The sequence below is a fragment of the Eschrichtius robustus genome, chromosome 5 (genome assembly GCF_028021215.1).
Source record: "Eschrichtius robustus isolate mEscRob2 chromosome 5, mEscRob2.pri, whole genome shotgun sequence".
Lineage (NCBI taxonomy): Eukaryota > Metazoa > Chordata > Mammalia > Artiodactyla > Eschrichtiidae > Eschrichtius > Eschrichtius robustus.
In genome coordinates, this window is record NC_090828.1 from 22,927,795 (window position 1) to 22,947,628 (window position 19,834).

Consider the following 19,834-nt stretch of genomic DNA (forward strand, 5'->3'; position numbering starts at 1 on the left):
TGGCAGGCCAGAGGTGTCACCAGAGAAGAAACCTGTACAAGGCTATTTCTTTCTTTTTGTTCCAGAAATCCAGCTGTCAAGTCACCATCAAGCATGGATAATTACAAAAGCAGTTTTGATAGCTATATGCTATATATATATTTTATATAGCAAGAAAGAAAGAGAGAAATTTCCTCTTAGTAAAATATTCACTTTTGTCAACCCTAAAAGGTTTTGCTGGTGACCCTGTTGTAGTTGGCAGGAGTTTGTTTTGTTTTCTCTTGTTTTAAACATGTGCGGTGTAGAAGCCATAGCAGCCTCTCCTAAGAGCTCGTCATCGGGTGGGAATCTTCTACACAGTCTGCTTGCCTTGGCATTCGCGTTTTGAACACTGAGCGGGCTTCCACCAGTCCCCGTTGTGACAGTGACAGATGTTACATTCATCCACTTTCACTTCAATGCCAGCCGGAATGATCGTAGTTCCTGCAAAGCAGTTTGGACCTGGAACACATACATAGGCTGATTAGTTGATTAAGTCTGAGAGGCTCCCTTTCTTTCTTCCCGACCCCAATAAAAAGAATCCAACCCCCAAAGCCATGAACGAGTAGGTCAGACTACTCTTAACAGTGTATCTTTAAGGAATTTTCCAGTCATCTCCCTTAAATGCAAACTTTTAACTCCTACTGTCTTTTGCATACAGCTCACATTCCCCATGTATGTCACGCATTCAAAAGAAAAAAGATCCAATGCTCAAAATGTCTTATGGTCTGTTACTAAGTACATGCGATTTTCTAAAGCAAGGTAAGGATTAAACTCTATTTGCTTTATGCTCTGGGGTGTAAATGCTGCCGAAGTGTCCCCTGAAACCATCTAGGATGGTCAGCGTCACTTGTCAGTACCCTGTGGCCTGTCCTCTCCCTTCCCATGGTGGGTTTGAGGCAATGAACTCACTCCCTCCCTGGTTTTAGCACTTCCCTAAGCCCAGTTCCTGGAATCCCAGCTTGTTTCTTGATAACAATGAATAATTCATGACCAGATGATTTATTCATGTCCCAAACAAGCTTTGTTAGAGGTTCATTTGATTTTTGTAAATGGAGTTCCTTTAATCTGCTGGCTATCTGTTTTTTTTAAAGAATGACCCAAAGGTTTGGCTTTTGAAAGTCAGCAGGAATTTTATTTTACTTTTTCAGATTCAGAAAAGCTTTACTGAAAATGTCACTTGCTCGTTAAAGATGGATGATTTTTAAAATTCACCAATCTGTTGTTTACTTCTTGTCTTTCTCCCCTTTCCCTTACTTTCCTTTTATTTTCTCTTTTTTTTTTTCCTTTGGTTTTTGTTTTCTTTTAACCTTCCCAATGTAGAAATGCACATGTTCGGTATTGGTGATATTATTTCTCAAATTCAAATGAGATAAAGTTTTCTTCCCAAGGTGCAGTGGATTATAGCAGAGTGATGCAAATTGCTGTTTCTTAGAAACGATTTGGTATAAGTCTCTGAGGTACGTATTTAGATAAAGGGAGGGAGCACTGAGTTGTGTCTACTAGTGATTTATTCATCCAGCATTATTGGCCACTTGCCATTACCACTACAAAGTAACATGGCAACATACATTGACATCAGTGCCCTACTTTCATTTGCTTACCACTTGATAAGAATTTACGAGACTATCTTTACCATGAAATAAATGAAATCGGGGTGGTTTGTAGTTCACTTCATAATTGGAATCTTGCCTTTCTAAAAATGGTAATTATTACATTACAATGACGATTTCTCAACACACAACTATTCAATATGCTACAGCTTTAATCACCATTGTTTCAGAGCTCCCGGAGCTCAACTGTGCATTTATTTACCAGCTGCGTTTGTATACCTATGCCTTTCCTTCACTCAGGTGGACAGACACCTGGGGCGTGTGCCTGGGCGTGAAGAGCCAGCAAGAATAGGAGGGATATAATGGGTCCACACGGATAAATTAAACAGCTTAGTGAACTGTCTTCTTTCGCCCAGGAGGTGCTTCTTCTTAAGATGCTGTGGTTATAAGCTCTTGGCCATCTTAATTGCCGATTATTTAAGGATCACTATATCAATTCCATAAGTCTTAGCGTTTAAGTCATTGTTTGATAGACTGAACTGTCTTTGGGTCTACACCTCCCTGAGAAAATTCCACACCAAATCATGAATTTGTTCTGTTATTAGAGAACTTGGCAAGGAGTTTTTTTCAGAATGTAGCTGGTTCTCCCATGGCTGCTGTTGACAGGACCTCTCTCAGCCCTGCTGGTTCTCAGCCAGACAGGGTCTGACCACAGCCATACTAGCTTCAGAAATTGAACTAGATGAACACTAACAACTGTTTTCCCAGAACTAGCCCAGAGAAGGCAATAGTTTCTCTCTTTCCACTTCTCCATATCCAACCAACTGTTTTTACCCTAATTGTATACTTTTAACTTTTCCAGATGGGAAAATAATTTATTTTTTCTAAATAGTGGCTCCAAAACAAAGAAGTCCCTGAAACAGAATATGTAGAATGTTACCCAGAAAGAGTTTTCCCAGCTTCTTGAAAGCATTTGGAAATGTGTCAGTAGAATCTTCACACACTCTCTCTCCTCTGTCTGTCTCTCTCTCTCTCCCCCTCTCCCCCTCTCCCCCCCCTGCTCCTTTTCTCTCTGTTTTTCTCTCTTTGTGTGTGTGTGTGTGTGTGTGTGGCACACTACTGGCTCACAGGGGGCAGGTTCATCTTAGTGGAACAATAAGAGAAAAAGGCAGGGAGGGATCTTGGTAAAAAGAGATTTCTAAGTCATCATACTTATCTTGAAGAGGGTTTTTACTAGAGCTCTGGTTTTCGTATCTGCCCCTTTTGGCATATGTTGGTACCATACAGTGATCAGCATGTATTTGATCAGCCTCTGTACATCATTTCTTAAAACTCATTTAGAATTCCTGCACTCTCAGCTCAGGAAATATTAATTTCTATTGATTGACAGAATGAAATGAAAGATCCTTTGCACTTTGCCAGGATTGACCAGTCAAAGGCGCTGCCTGTAAATGACATAGTAACCTCTGGACAGTCTACTTGGCAGCCAGAGGTATTGTACAGAATCAAAAACTCCTGTTTGATCTCATTAACAGTGATTTTATAAGCACCCGTCTGAGAACTTCAGGTGTAACTAAAGCAAGCCCCAAATTTGCTTGTTAATAGCCTTATCTGCTTAAAAGTAATTTAGATAATTGTCAAGCAAAATGGTTGGCACTGTTTAGAAATTCTTCTGGTCTTGGCCCTTTTTCCTTAATAGTGGTGACAATAAATGCTATTTGCTTGCAGCGTGTGAGTGTCCTACATGAATTCCTTACATAGGAAATCTGTCCTTCTGTCTACTCTCTTCCTTTTATTTGGGGGCTGCTTTCCTTTTGTCTGGGTTTACGTGAAAGAATAAGTTGCTTAGAAGAGTGAGGTCAATGGCAAAAGCAACAAATTTTAATGCTGAAGACTTGGAGAGACTCCAGAGGGTGCAGTGAAAATGATTAAACTGAAGGCTGGCAAATAGGACCTCTGAGAAAAGGTTAAAGGGATTGGAATTATTTAATCTAGAAAGAGAAGACAAAGGTATAACTCAATAACTCTCAGGGAGTGAAGGCTTATTATGTGAAGAATGGTGACCAAATGTTCTTTCTTCTGACACCCAGAATAAGAGGAAATGGAGATGCATTGATTCTCAAGGAATTAGAAGCACACACACAAATTACTCAGCGAACTGAGAATTGAGTGTGGCAGTTGCCAATAGTGTGGTGAGGCCTTCTCTCTCAGAGACCTTTCAGAACACAGGAGGTCTCCTTTGTCAGGTAGATTGAAATCATCAGTTCCTTGAAAACAGGAACGGAGTATCTGTTATTTCTGATGGTCCAGGCCTAATACTGTGTCTTGCAAATATTAAAAACTCAGTATGTGTTTGCTTAACTGAATGAAATAGTATGAACTAGCTAGTTATATATTGGAAGCAAAATTATTTTCTGAACTTATAGATCCAGCCTTACATATATATAAGGCCTAGCCCTAGTAATATAGAAATATTTGACCCATTGGGGAAGTTGGAAGTTGAAAAGCCAATGGGTTTAGAACGATGAGTGTACTGAGAAGTGGCTGGGAAAACAGGGGTGTTCTGGAACTGGGGGCTCCTGTTGGCTTGAGAGAGCCATTATTAAATATTCAGGAATTTTATAACCTTGTTGATATTATTTTGGTAGCTTGAAATTAACATTTGGGAAGTATTTATGCCACTAAAATCAGCAAATGCTACAAATCAGGATTTTTAACTGCCCCTCCCCCCACCTGAGAGCCAAATGATATAATCATTTATATCACTAGGTTAAGGCTCAGGATTCAGGGCATTACTGGGTATGTTAAAGATTTTGCTCCTCATTCTAAAAGCAATGGGAAGCCAATGAAGTATTTAGGTAGGGGTTCGTGTGTGTGTGTATGTATGCGCACACATAAGCATCTGTGTATATGCAGGCACGTCTATAATCATGAAGTAAAGACTGATTCCATAAACTGCACCAGGGTCACCATGTGATTGGTCCACAATGCACCCATCTTTGGACTGTCCATGATGTCTCAGTGGAGGTAGGACCTTTGAGATTGCAGACAAAGAGTAGAACCCTCACAGGCCCTGGCCACTGTGTGATTCCTTTCTCCTTTGCTCTGAGGCATTAAAAGTATCTGCGAAAATGCTGGGGTAATATTAAATTAGCATCAGCAATTAACACATCGGCTTGAATTAACTGATCAGATTACCCCTTATAGAAAGTAAGGTCCTAAGGGAAAAAGCACCAGGAAACGTCCAATTTGATCTGGGAAAAGGAGAAGGGTTGTTGGGGGGGAGCAGCTAATTGCTAGGAAGACAGTTTAGCTGGAGTCTCTTAGGGGACCAGGGTCACTTTTAATCTGATGGAGATACTGGGCTGTTTGGGGAATTGGAGGATCCTATCAGTCAAGCAACAAACCAGTCCTGGATAAGTCAAGCATAAAAGCACTAATTAAAGTTGTATCTAGAGAATATCCAGAATAGCCCAAAGAACCATGCTCGGAGGTAATACAATCAGGAGCAAGGGCCAATATCATGCCACAGATAGGACCCAGTGAAGACACACCTTGGGTGCAGATATAGCAGCCTGCTCCATCAGTATTCCCAACCCAGGACCCTGGATGCGGCTATGAGGACCATCAGCAGCGCTAGCTCCCTGACCAGTCCTGCCAGGATGAGGATTGTGTAGTTCTTCTTGAAGTCACTAGCTTTCAGCGGAAAGTGTGCAGTGGGTGAGCCTGGGGACAGAGCCCAGTCAAATTCCTGCACCCTAGCTGCAAGGGAGGCTGGGAGGTGGGTACCTGGCATTTGTAGCTTCTCTAGGGAGAGAGAGACTTTCTTCGTACATAGAGGATTCCCCAGTCACAGGAAGGAGGCAGTTGTTCATTTCGGATGCTAAGATGGATGGGGAGAGGGGTCAATGAGGGCAGATTTCATCTGCTTCAAAATGTTTTCTCTGGGGCTGACTGCCAGTACGCTTGTCTAGCAATCAGGTAACAAATATTCAGAAAAAGACCACTCTAAGCGTGAGTGATACAGCTGTTAAGACAGAGTTCCTGCCTTCGGGGAGTTGACATTCTAGTGGGGTGAATCAGACAAACAGTAGAAAAACAAACAGGACATTTCAAGTCATTCTGAGCTATGAAGAAAATAAACAAGACAGTGTAGTTGAGGGCCTAGACCCAGGGAAGGAACATTCGTTAGAGTTTAGAGAACATGTTCGTATATGTTTTCTTGTTTCATATTCACCGTAATGCTGTAAGGTGTCATCATGAATCCCATTGCATACATGAGGAAAGTAAAGCTCAGAGAGATTAAGGGACTTGATAAAAGGCAGAGAGCTAGATAATGGGAGAGCTTAAATACCAACCGTCTTATTCTGACTACTTTCCTCGAGGAGAGGCTTTTTTATGTGTCCTATCACTCCAAATGTCAGCCAGAATGGTACCCTTTCCTGTTCCTGACTCCCCAGCTTGCTCTTGTAGGAAGCTCAGATGAGATCCAGATCCAGTTGGCAACAACGAATTCAGTGAACACCTTGGGAGTTCTTTTTAAGAATTTTCATGCACGACCTTATTTCCTCCTCACATGAGCTACTATTTGCTGTGTATTATAGGTCAGACAATGAGACACAGAAGTGTCAATGACTTTCTCAAAGTCACACAGCTAGTGAGTGATTGAGCTGGGACCCAGAGCCATTTTTCTAGGCTATGTCCCAGAAGTCAGTCTTCCTGTGAGTAGGAGCTACTTTTCACTTCCTGCAAGTTTTAATAGCACCTGGGATGCTATGGGATGGATTAGAGGGAAAAGGTTAGGATGTTTAAATTCCTGTTTAAGTGTGTGTGTTTGTGTATGTGTGTGTGGGCATGCACACATGTGTAAGTAAAGGGAAGGTCTGGCTACACAGTCCCTGTGGGGCAGAGAATTGAGCCCCTCCAGCAGCATTATTCAGCCTCTTCTCCGTAAGTGCAAAGCAGGAATTGCTCCCAAGAAGCAGATGGAGCTGAGAAAAAGTGTGGCTCTAGCGATCGTCTCCAAAGGCCACCAGGCTGGCGCTGAGATCCTCAGTAGGAGAAGCCCTGTTCTTGTTGCCCCACGTCTCCTTTACAGCCAAACCTCCTCCTTCCCAGAGACTTGGAAAGCCAGGCTGGTCATGACCATTTTATAGGCGCTTCTGGATTATAAACTGGTATATGGTGTCCCTGAAAACCCTCCTTCTGACAACAATTTCATATTGCTTGACAGGCCTTTTTTGAGTATTGCAATTTCTGGCCTTGATTTGAAAATTTGTTATTGATGCTCGGTGTCTTTTAGAAATTGGCTGTAAACGATCTTCCTGCTGCATAAATGAGGCAGATTCCTATTGTGTTAGGCTATAAACATCCTATATTTATTTGGCAGGGCATCTAAATCATTGTTTCAGCAAATAGGAGGCTTGCAGGCATCAGTCTGGGATTGAATTGGATTAGATTATGTTCATCCTTTTAACTGATTTTAATTCTCTGCTTCATGAAGTCTGACAGATGTTATTGTGCTACCAAAAAGCAAATAGGCTTCCGATCAGGTGAACCCATTTCCGACTATTAAAATCTTGGAGAAAATGTTTCTAGCAACCAGTAATTAGAGCTGATTGCAGTGAAAATTGAACTAAGTGACTGAAACCTCCCCAGTAACACATTCCAATGGCCTTTTTAGGCCTGGACGGAGAGCAGAGATGAGGTTCAGGTTGCTAAGGGAGCTTGCAGACTGGAGAATGGGGTGCCGCTCTCTATCTGCTTCTAGACCCTCATCCCTACGTTACTTTCCAACTATTTTATTAAACTTGAGAACAAAAAGCTTCCTCGGATTAAGGTGGCAAGTCAGGAAGGATTGTTTTCTCAGAGGCTGCCCTAGAGCAGCCTGTTAATCAGCCTGTTAATCATTTTATTTGAAAATTCAATACTGCTGAACTCCCACACAAATTGCAGTGTGAGGGCTCTGGAGAGTTTTTCGGCCCTTAAGTATGTAAGATTTATAGCATGATGCTCCTATTAAGCCAAGTCCGAAGACTGGAGCAGAGAGAGGAAGGACACGGTCAGTCTACACAATAGAAGTAAAGGTTGGCTGCTTTTTTCCTAATTCCAGGCAAATCAGCAGCTGTGAGAATCTGGCGTCATTCACAGTCTGCATTAGCTGGCCCTGTATGTCCAGTCTCACCTTCACAAGAATATGTGTGGTCAGAAAATGGCTTGGTTTGCTGTTGTATAAAACACTATCTGGTTAGTTTTTGCTTCAAATGATAAAATAGTCTCAGCCCAATTTTCCAGCCTTAAACCAGATGACCTCCCCTTGTTAGAGCTTTCAGTGTTTTTCATGTTTCTTCTCAGCAATCCTAAAGGTAGGAAGAGCTGGTATTACTCTACCCATTTTACAGCTGAGGGCACTGAGTTTCAAACAGAGAGGAGGTGAGGTGATTTACTACTTACTTATTTCCCAGGTGAGGCGCTTTATTTTGAAGTGAGCAGATAGAACTCTGGAGTCATACTGTCTACATTTCAGTCCTTCTGCCATTTACTGGAGGTATCATCTCGGTGTCCTCAGCCATAAAGTGGGAATAATATTAAAATAATAAGAGTATTTACCTTATAGAGATTTTGAAGAAGCAAATGAATTAACATATGTAAAGTACTTAGAACAATGCCTATCATGAACTAACAATAAATGTTAGTTGTTGCTATTTATCATTCTCATTATTATTATTACTTGAGTTACCATCTGTGCTACTTTGGGTAGCTTATGGATTCCAGGACCTTTGATTCCTAGTCTGTGTTTCTTTTTTTAATTTTAAAATATCAGTGAAGAAATTAATATGGTTAATGTCAACCAATATTTTTTGCAAAGTGAGTAGATGTACAACAAAAAAATCATTCCTATGTGGATTTTCCCCAACTTTGTTTAGTATTTACCAGGAAGCCAGACAGTTGAAGAGAACAGCTGAGTAGAGAGAGCGTGACTGGGGAGAGTTAAGGGGAGATATATTAGTCTGAACCAGTTGTTGACTGTGGAAGAATTCATTAGGAAATTGATTTAAAATGATTTGCTTGGATGGTACAGACAACTGGTTTCATTTGTTGGAGAGAAAGAGCCCAGATATGGTGGGAGAATATCTAAGGTAAAGGCTAACAAAGAGATTGCAAGCTAACTTATTTATTTATCTATCTATCTAGTTTTAAATTTTGTTTTGTTAAATTTATTTATTTATTTATTTTTGGCTGCATTGGGTCTTCGTTGCTGCACGCGGGCTTTCTCTAGTTGCGGCGAGTGGGAGCTAGTCTTCGTTGTGGTGCACGGCTTCTCATTGCGGTGGCTTCTCTTGTTGTGGAGCATGGGCTCTAGGTGCGCCGGCTTCAGTAGTTGCAGCACGAGGGCTCAGTAGTTGTGGCGCGTGGGCTCTAGAGTGCAGGCTCAGTAGTGGTGGTGCACGGGCTTTGTTGCTCCATGGCATGTGGGATCTTCCTGGACCAGGGATGGAACCCACGTCCCCTGCATAGGCAGGCAGATTCTTAACCACTGCGCCACCAGGGAAGTCCCTGCAAGCTAATTTAAAGAGAGAGTAGGCAATGATAGCTATCTATGGATTGATCAATTTATCTACCTATCTATCTAAAGGTTTCTGCTTTTCTATAGCATTTTTGTAGTGCTTAAAAAAAGGATAAGGTGTAAATGCCCAGCAATAACAGAAATAATGAATGAATTATGGTACTCCACTTCATAGACTCTTCTGTAGCCATGAAAAAGAATGAACTATAACCTCTAGCTGACTTGCAGGGATTTTCATGAGTTATTATTGAATAAGAAAGGAATTATGCAGAGAAGTGGGTATAATATCCTATTTTAATAAAACAAATATAGACAAACTTCTGTGTGTGCATTTGTATAGAATTATATGAGGATGGAGGAAAAATAAAGAAGCACAAATACTAAGTTGTTAACGTGGATTATCTTGCTGGAGGAAAGGATTGCTGATGGGGGAGGAGATGGGGATAGGACACGTAGCAGGAGGAAAACAAGTGCATCATGAGATATTTAGTTCTATGTGCAAAAATAAAGAGAAGTTTTAGACTGACATGCATTTTAAAATCAATGTGTACATTTAATGCTGTAATTGTTCCTTTTTTCCTTAAAATCTGTTAAATCGATAATGTGTCTGACAGTCAGGTACATCTTAAAACTGAGAAAATGTAGTGGAAGTCATAGAAGTGGGCAGACCATGAAGAGCCCTCAATGCCCCAGTTTTCTTTCTTTTTTTTTTTTTTTTAATTTTTATTTATTTATTTTTTATTTATGGCTGTGTTGCGTCTTCGTTTCTGTGCGAGGGCTTTCTCTAGTTGCGGCAAGTGGGGGTCACTCTTCATCGCGGTGCGCGGGCCTCTCATTATCGCGGCCTCTCCTGTTGTGGAGCACAGGCTCCAGACGCGCAGGCTCAGTAATTGTGGCTCACGGGCCTAGTTGCTCCGCGGCATGTGGGATCTTCCCAGACCAGGGCTCGAACCCGTGTCCGCTGCATTGGCAGGCAGATTCTCAACCACTGCGCCACCAGGGAAGCCCGCCCCAGTTTTCTTGACTCTAAAGTTCTATGGCACTGCTGCCCATGATAGCAGCCACTGGCCATATACGCCTATAGAGCACTTGAGCTATGGCTAGTCCAAAATGAGATGCTCTGTAAATGTCAGAAACAGACATCAGACTTCAAGGAATTAGTAAGTCTTTGAACGTAAGAGAAAAAGAGTAAAATTACTCATTAATATCTTTTATATAAAGTATGTCTTGGGTGACAATATTTTGGATATATTGAGTTAAATAAAATGTATCAATAAAATTAATTTCATCTTTTTACTTTCTAATGTGGCTAATTTAGAAAATTGAATTTTAGAAAATTTACTTAAATTTGAAACTAAGTTTAGAGAATTTAAAACTCAGTGTACGTCTCACATGATAATTCTATGGGACAGTACTGGCCCTAAGGAATTACAAAAGGATGAAGAGGTCTTAGGAATGGCCAAGAGGAAACTAATTTTTACATAATTTGGGAGGAAGGAATGCTAGGTATTGTGGAAAAGGGCATAACTTTAAGACAGGGGTTCTCAAAACATGCGCCCTTGATCAACAGTATCACTGAGAATATCTTTGAAATGCAAATTCTCCAGCCCCACCAGACACCTACTGATCAGAAACTATGGGTATGGGGTCCAAGATCTGTGTTTCTGTGTTTTAATAAACATTCTAGGTGATTTTGATGCAGGCTAAAATTTGCTTTAGGATAAGGCAGAGCTTGGTTAAAAGCTGTAGAAGATAGCGTGGTTAGTCTGAGTTTGAGAAGATGCCTCAAAATAGGCTAAGCTTATCCCAATGGCAGTGAATTCAGCATGCTACATAGGCTTTTAGCAGTGGGTCATTCCTGAGGAGAAACTCTGAGCAAGAAAATGGTGGTTAAATGGTTCAATTACTTTCAGGTTTCAGCATCGGCCTCTGAGCTGTCATTATTGTGTTTCTTTGATAAGTGTGATTTTTATCCACACGATAGCTTTGAGAATCAGAGTCATGTGTGAAACTTGACATTTGAAACCATTTCGGATGCTTTAATGACCTCACTTTCCAAAACCAATTTGGTTATCACTGGAAAGAAAATAATATATATTTATCTTTGGGATAGAAGCAGGTTAGAAAAGATTGTACTACTCAGTTTTATCTAACTTTTGTATAAAAGATAGAATTTCTTTAAGCAACAAACTTTCTATCTCTGACAACGAATTTAGTATCATCTTTAAAACTGCCTACCTCATTGATGAAAAGATTGCAAACCTATTTTCATTTCCTTAAAATGCTTGAGTGAACGTACTAGAATGGAAGTAGCATCCTCACTGTGGGGGAGGGGCATGGGACGTGGGGTATGCTTGTCAACAAAGTGGGTACCAACACACACACACACACACACACACACACACACACACACACCCCATCCACACAGCATACTTCATAGCGGAGATGAAACAGAAAACTTTCCATTTTCATTTTCTATGTTCAAACACACAAAATGTCTTGCAACTGAAAAAAAAAAAAAAGGTGGTGAGCAGGTTAGTTCATTAGTGGATCATATGACCAAAGGTGCCCTATTGACATTTCCATGATTTTCATGGTCATGAATTATTAGACATGCCATGGGTAAATTAAGAAACAAAATGACATTTTCTTTAATGTTCATCTAACAATGCCTGTAGATAGCTAATAACTGTGGCACAGAAATGAGGACAAGATTAGTAAAAATAAATGTCCACACACTGTATACTGAGTCTAGTCTAGGAATATTTCTAGTCTAGAAATATATGTTTAGTAGGTGGGCATATTTCCTTCCTATATGGATGTGGCAAAAGTAGATACTGAATGTAAATAACAATGGGATAAAATTTGTAAAAAATAAAGAGTAAACATATTAAGGGGATTTAATTTGGTCTAGAAGTCAGAGAAGATGCCTTGAGGAGGTGATAGATGATAATGAGAGGGAGGAGGCAAAGGAGCTACATGTGAACATCTCCTTAGTGCAACAGAAGCTTGGCTCTTAGGGAAGCATTTAAGGTACTGCAGAGTAGAGAGCCAGTGGAAGGGGGGAACCAAAGATAAAAGAAGAGATCTAAGTATGAGCAATTTCTTAGTATTTAAAAAAAACTATATTTGGAGTTTTGGATTGCTTCTAGAGGGCCATTGAAACCATGCCATCATCAGATTTACTTTTCAACTAGATTATGCTGGCTTCAATGTAAATAATGAGCTGGAGCAGGGGTGAGGGCCCTGCTGCAGAAAGTAGACCAATTGAATCAGTTCTTACATTAGTCCAGGCAAAGGTAAGTGTGGCCTAGTCTAGGGTGGTGGCCATGGGAATGGAGAGAAGTGAATGGATGTGAGCAGCATTTAGATTGAATCAACATGATTTGGTGGTGGAGCGAATGTGTGGAATGAGGTAGAAGATGGTCCTCAAGTTCCTGATGCAAGCAAGGATATGGGACACTGATGAAGGAGCAGGATTTGGAGGAAAGAGAATGCAGTTAGTGTTAGAAACATTGAATTTATGCACACGAGTCATCTAGGTGGAGATGAATAGCAGAATAGAATTGACTGAGCTGCCAGGAAGAGTTGGGTGTCCCTGGCAAACGAGTGGTAATTGAAGCCAGGGGAGTGGATGAGGGGTCCCTGGAGCTTTTGCTGTAGGGCAAGAAGAAAGAGGGCCTAGGACAGCAGATGGGACAGTTGGAGCCAACTAAGGTGACTGAAATGAAGTCTCCAAAGGGGAAGGAGAAAAAATTAACAGTACATGGCGTCAGAAAAGCAAAGGAAGGGAAATGTTTCTGGTAAGGGCAGTGACAGCAGTGTTGAATGCAGCTGAGATGGCAAATGAGATATGGGCTGAGAGAGGTTTATTGGTGACTCACAAGAGCACTTTCTGTGGAGTAGTAAAGGCAAAAGCCCAGAAGGCTGAGGGAGGGGTGGACATAAAGGAAGCCGGGTCAGTAGCTGAATGAGGCCAGAGTTGAGGGAGGATATTTAAGATGAGAGAGAGAGAAATATGTTTAAATGCTGGTGAGAGAGTCTCAGGGAGAAAGAAGAGCTGAATGTAAAAAGGTGGGATGTGGGGGGAAGATAATTGACAGAACAGAGTCCCTGAGAAAGCAGGAGGGCACGGGATTCTGTGCTCTCAGATGGGAGAGGGGGAACTTCTTCCATTGTAATAGGCAATAGGAAGCTACAGGAGTTTCTTTCTGATAATTTCTATTTTCTCTGGGAAGTAGGAGGGACACTAATCTGCTGAGAGTGAAGGGAGAAGATGAGGATGAGAGAGGGTTGACAGAGTCATTCCAAGAATGAAAAAGATAGCAGCCTGGGGAAGCATAATGGAATTGTCGAACAGGGGGAGGGTCCAGATGAGGATGCTGACCATAATTTGCAGTGGTACCCATTTGATTGCTCCTGTGATCTTCCCACTGGAGCCCAGCAATATTGTGGAAGAGTGCCCCAGGCAGAGAGCATCATTGAATAGCCTCGTGACCTTGGGCGAGTCACTTATTCTCCATTTCCTCATCTGTGAACTGGGAATAACAAGAGTACACATCTGATAGGATTGCTGAGATTATTAGATGAGTTAATACACATAAAGTACCGAGAATAGTTAGTAGATAGTGTACCCTGGATATTAAGTGGTTAGCTATTCTCCAGCTTTGGGGTTTTGACAGGCATGAGATGATAGGAGCAAAGGAATGGGAAATATTAACAAGAGAGCGGTTGAAATTGTAGACGAGGAGTTAAACTGGAGAACAAGGGAAGTGAAGCCATAGATTCTGAAAATCACTAGATTGTTTTGTATTTACTGGAAGTCCTCCTGGTATGGATTCCTGGCCTAAGATTAGAATACACTAGTTTTGCTGACAGAATTGGAGTGTTAATGGAAAATGAATAACAGTTTCTGAGCTCTGTTATTCCAGCTCCCAGTCTATACTTTGGCTTTGGTACCCAATTACACGAGGAATTTACATCAAAAAGATGTCGCTGTTTTGAGAACTTTAGCTTGAAGCAGATCCTGTGTGTGATACTTTTCGTTCTGAATTCCTGTGAAATGGGAAAGTTCTTAAGAAAAGAAAAAAATTTATAAGAAGCAATATTAAGGGAATCCCCTCAAGGTAAGGTAATTTTGTTTAAAGGCTGTAAATTTGCCAACTCTTCCTGTTCTTTTCCTTGAGGTCCACAATGCAATTTAAGCCAGAAAAACAATCAGTTTGGCCCAAGCTTGAATTGCTGCAGCATATCAGCCTCCAAAAGTGAAATTTAAAAGGAACTCTCTGCATCGCTGATGGGCCTAGACACTCACAGGTGTTATTTTGTCTCCAAGAATAGATTTTGTACGGTCACTCAGATCACACACTGGGACCCTGGCCTTTAATCATAAATGTAAATGGACTTTAGACACCAACATTTATTTCCAGGTTGGAAAATGATTGAGGTTTTATATGGTAAAAGTATTACTGACAAGCCTAGTGAGCTCTCTGAAAATAGTTTCATGTGCTAACTAGCAAATAAATAAAATACAATTATAGACTAGGGCCTGCCCCCCTAGGAGTCTAGAAATCTTGATTTTATTCTTGCCCGGGCAAATGATTTTTTCTTAATTTAGAGGAGACATTTAGAGGTGGGGAGGGTGGAGAGAGGAGAGATCAGGGTGGTCTATCTCAGGTGCAGATACCACCATTCTTATCTCAAAAATACCCCTTAATCTGTTGCCTTCCCAGAAATTGCCAATGGACAGATGCCAGTTTGGCAAATAAACTATTAAGGATAGTTTATTTATTCATTTATTCAAAAGCATTTATTGAAACCTTCCTGTATGCCAGAGACTGTGCACATCCCTGGAGATACAGTGAGCACAAGACATATTCCCAAGTCTCAGTGGGGTATACTCTAGCGGGAGTGAGGCAAGTACAAAGTTAGAAATAGGATTTTACAGGAGGATGTATGAGGGAACCCAATCAAAACAGAGGAAGAAGGAGGCTTCCTGGAGATGCAAAGACTGAGTGGATCATGAGGGGTGAATGGGAAAAATTTTGGTAAAGAATCAGGACGGTGTGGTGGTGAGTGGGGAAGTTAGTGGCATAAGCAAAGAAGGGGTTATGGCCCACTGGAAAAATGTAAGAAATTGTGTAGAATTGGAGCTTAGGGTCCCAGGAGGAGAATAGGGAGCTGAAACTGGAAGAGAAGAAAGGGCAGTGGCCAGGTTCTGGAAGACCTTGTAAGCTGTACTGAGTAGAATGGACTTTACTATTACAACACTGTGGGGACACTGAAGAATTTTTAAATGGCGAGGGCTGTAACCATACTTACGCTTCAGCCAGATTGCTCCTGCTGCTGTGTGAGGTGGGGTTGGAAGGCCCCCAGCCTGGTGGAAGCAAGAGCAGTAATTGCTCCAGGAAAGAAATGGGGAAGGTCCACACGGAACCAGTGGCTGTAGGAATGGAGAAGAGGGGATAAATTGGGGTGATCTTAAAGGGAGAATTAATAGAATGTGGATGTAAGTGATACGGAAGAGAAAGGAAATAAAATAATGTCCATATTTTTTGCTTATGTACTGGCTTAGCAGGTGGTATCTTCCACGGAAAGAAGAAATATAGGAACGAAGGCAAGTTTAGGTGGAAGGTCCAGAGTTCAGTTCTAGATATATTGAGCTTCAAATGTCTTTAGCTTATAACAAGTGGAAAGCTTAGAGTAAGTAGTGGGATTTATGGCTTGAGATCTCATGGGAGATATTTGAACTGGAAGCACCAATTAACTTAAAAGTCTTCAGGATATAGATGGTGATTGAATACATGAAAGTGGCTTCTTAGGAAGAGAGAGAGTAAATAATGGGAAGATTACTATTGACAGAACCCAAGGAACTAACGTTTACGTAATGAGTAGAGGAATGGAACTCTGAGAGTGGTGTGTGAATGAATGGTTATAGAGATGGGAGTAAGACGGTATAACAGAAGTTAATGGAGAAGAAGATTTCAATAAGGAGTCAGTGCTGCTGGATGTTAAATAAAATAAGGGTTGGACATATCCATTAAATTTAGTATCCAGCAGGCCCCGGATGGCCTCGGCAAAAGCATTTCCACGTCATTGTGGGGATGAAGCTGGATATCAGTGGGTTTAAGGTGACGTGTGCACAAAAATATGTCAACTACACATACAAGAAAACTTGTTTTGAAAAGAAGGTGAAATGTAGGGCTAAGTGATGAGAGAGAGAGAACTTACTGGGCTGGAATTTAGTAATTCAGTCAACTTCTGAGTTTTGTTGTTGTTGCTGTTTTTACCACCAGGAGATGTGCCCATCTATGTGCTTAGAGGAGAAAGCCCCTAGTGAAGGGAAAATTGCAGGTTCAGAGAAGAGGAAGTTCTGGATGTTCTGGCAGGGATGAGTTCTAGGAGTTGTTCATCGAAGTACCATGATCTTAGGGCCAGCAGCAAAGACATCAGCAGAGAGCTTGTTAGAAGTGAGTAATGTCGGGCCCTACCCTAGATTTATGCAACCAGAATCCACCTTTTAACAAGAAAGCACATACTCCTGAGACAGGAAGATAGGAAGATAAGGACAGATAAGTTTCTTGATGTTGGCCAAGAAGGGAGTTAAAATGATGTGATGTCATTTTGCTGTGAGGGAGTGAAGTGATTTACTGAGAATAAGTAGGGGGCAGTGCATGTAGTAAAAGAGAGCCGGCTAGTGGGGTGTGAACGGGTAGCACGGAAAGTGACGGAGGAAGAAACCCTGAGCTTACTGTGCTCTGCACGTGAACGTTTGTGTGGATGTCTCTAACAGCCTAGGGCTGGTATAGGAGCGGGCAGACCCTTAGGTTGATGTAGGTTTGGAGTTTTAGCAAAAGTGGGAGTCAGCAAGAAAGAGGGTGAATGAATGAACCACAGGGTCTCTGCTGGAAAGAGAAGTCAATGAACATCAATGGGAGCTGATAGACTGGAAGGAAATGGGCGTCAATCATAGTTATTTATAGTAATGAGCACTATTACGCTGCCAGCAACAGGGGCCACTCATCCAAAAAAGCTCTTCCTTCTCACTGCAGAGTGTTTTTGTTTGTGTGTTTTACAAATAACACATCTAAAACATTCAGTATTCTCTCTCCCCTGGTCACCTATCGAACTAGAGTCTGAGCCTTTTCCAGGCACTGAAACTGCCCACTCAAATGGCATGCTCAGTATGATGTCGACCATGGCTTCTCAGTTCTTTAAACGGGAATAAGAAGACTCGTAAGACCTGGCTGAGGGCTTTAAAAGACCAGAATGATATTCTTTGCCACCTTGAATGCCCTTTTTGAAATAACTATTTGCAAAATTTATACTGGAAGTATGTTTTATGAGTATTACACTGATTCTTCACCCAAATGTGTTTTCTTTAACTTTTGAACCCCAAAGCACTTTGTTCTTCCCTTATGACACTATTTAACCATACAGTTGGCCCTTGAACAACACGGGTTTGGACTGCGCTGGTCCACTTATATGTGGATTTTTTTTCAATAATAAATACTATTGTACTTACACGATCCATGGTTGGTTGAATACAGATACGGAGGAGCTGCCTATATGGAGGGTCAACTATAAAAGTTATTTGCAAATTTTTCACTACACAGAGGGTTTATGCCCCTAACCCTCACGTTGCTCAAGGTTCAACTGTGTGTGTGTGTGTGTGTGTGTCTCTCTCTCTCTCTATTTTTAACATAGCTCAGTAGTTTCATCCCTTCTAAGAGACTGTAAAATTGTGAATATCAGGAGCTGTCTTGCTAATTTTTGTTGCATTGCTGAGCAAAGAGAAGGTTTTCTAGCTGAATCACAGGGTTCAGGAATAGGGTAGAGTATGCTAGAGAGACGACTGGTAGAAGATTATGAAATGCCTTTTGTACCAAAATTAAATGTTTGTATTTTAACCTCTAAGATAGGCAGTCACTAAACAGTAAAGTAGGGAAGTGATATGATATGCATCTTCTGGAAGCTCATGCTGTCCAGTCCAGAGAGTGGAGTACTGAACAGAGATGTGTAAGACGAGAGCAAGGACATGAGTTACAAAACCATTGTGTTCGTCCAGTTGAGAGACAAGGGTCTGAAATGAGGCATAACTTTAAATATGGACAGGAAAGCTTTCATATACTACATTGTAGGATTTAATGACCTTGGAGGGGGGATGAGACAGGGGAAGAAGCCTGTAGCTCACTCTGGGTTTCTGGATTGGGTGACACAGGTAATGCCATTCACTGAGATGGGCAGAGAGAGAAACAGGTTCAGGGAAGAGGAAGGGGATGGTTGATGATACGTGGAAGGTGGGGAGTGATCAATTTTGGAAATTCTAAACTACTTTACTTATGGTAATAAACATTGGTTGAATACGCTAGAAGAAAAATGAATATGAGACTGTTTTGAACTTTAAGGAAGAGCCAAGGTTGAAATGGAAACATGTTATTAAAAATGTTTACATTTATTTCCCCCAAGTGGAATTTATAAACCACTCCTACTGCCAAGTCTGTGGTGGGGAAGCAAAACATCTGGTTGAAATTCCACTGACCTTTAGATACACCTGAGTTTTTCTGTGATGCTCATTTTCATTCCGAATGGTACAGCAGAGCCCTAGGGACTGTACTTCTAGAGCATTTCACCAATAAAGAGCATTTGTGCAGCACTTGCATTTCACATGCAGGTTTTTGAGCCAACTTGGTTCTAAACACTGAATTGGGCACTTTTAAAACATTTATGTATCTGAGTTTGTTACTTCTTCACATCAGAAAGTTTGCAGAGTGATTGTGAAAGAGGTTAGGAAGTAAAGTTTCTGATCTAGTCAGTGTTTTTCTCTGAGCCTTAGCAGAGGCACAAAGATAAGGCAGTAGAAGGGGCATCAAGGATGTCCTGATCAGGAATCAAGAAGGAAGATTCAAGAAATGCACCCTGTATTTCTAGACAGGTCCCAATTTTTCACAACATAAATATGTGGCTAGGCCAACTTCTTAATACAGCTTGTTTCCAGTGGCAGAACTTAATGTTGTCCTAATTGCTTCTTTTCATTTGTGATTCTCTGATGCTTTTGAGGGGGGTATAATGTCCTAAGTACGTGGAGCTGCTGTTTTTGTGTCCTCTTTGCTATACCACCTGTGGTAAGCTGAATAATGGCCTCCTTGAAATGTTCACATCATAATCCTGGGAGCCTGTGAATATGTGACCTTATGTGATCAGAGGGGGTTTACAGATGTGATTAAATTGAGCATTTTGAGACAGGGAGATTATTATGGATTATCCACATGGGCCCAACATAATAACAATTGTTCTTGTACGAGGGGAACGGGCGGATAAGAGACAGTAGTAGGACATGTGATTAGGGAAGCAAGAGATTGGAGTGATGAGAGAAAGGGGTCATGAATCAAGTATGCCGGTGACCTCTAGCAGCTAGGAAATGCAAGCAAGCAGAGTCTTCCCTGATGCCCAGGGGAATGCAGCAGCCCAGCCTACACCTTGATTTTAGAACACCACCCCTTGAGTCAACTTGCGGATGATGCTAGAGCAGGAAGGGTCGATTTAGATATCAAGCAGTATTTCCCAATGGATTTTAAAAGAATTTCAAACTGTATATTGATTACTAATGCTGTTATTAGTGCTCTTAAAAAGAATCTCTGGAGGGGTACAAGTTTGGTCCACCCTAAACACAGAAGGTCAAAAAAGTTGCCCTTCT

At 41.3% G+C, this 19,834-nt stretch overlaps 1 protein-coding gene across 1 annotated transcript in view; it reads right to left on the reverse strand.

Moving 5' to 3' along the window:
* Positions 1-331: 331 nt before the first annotated feature.
* VWC2L (von Willebrand factor C domain containing 2 like) overlaps positions 332-19,834 on the reverse strand; it is a 151,965-nt gene continuing 132,462 nt past the window's right edge. Inside the window, exon 3 of the mRNA XM_068543789.1 lies at positions 332-480. Within this exon, the coding sequence (XP_068399890.1) occupies positions 332-480 (149 nt within the window). The remainder of the gene's footprint in view (positions 481-19,834) is intronic.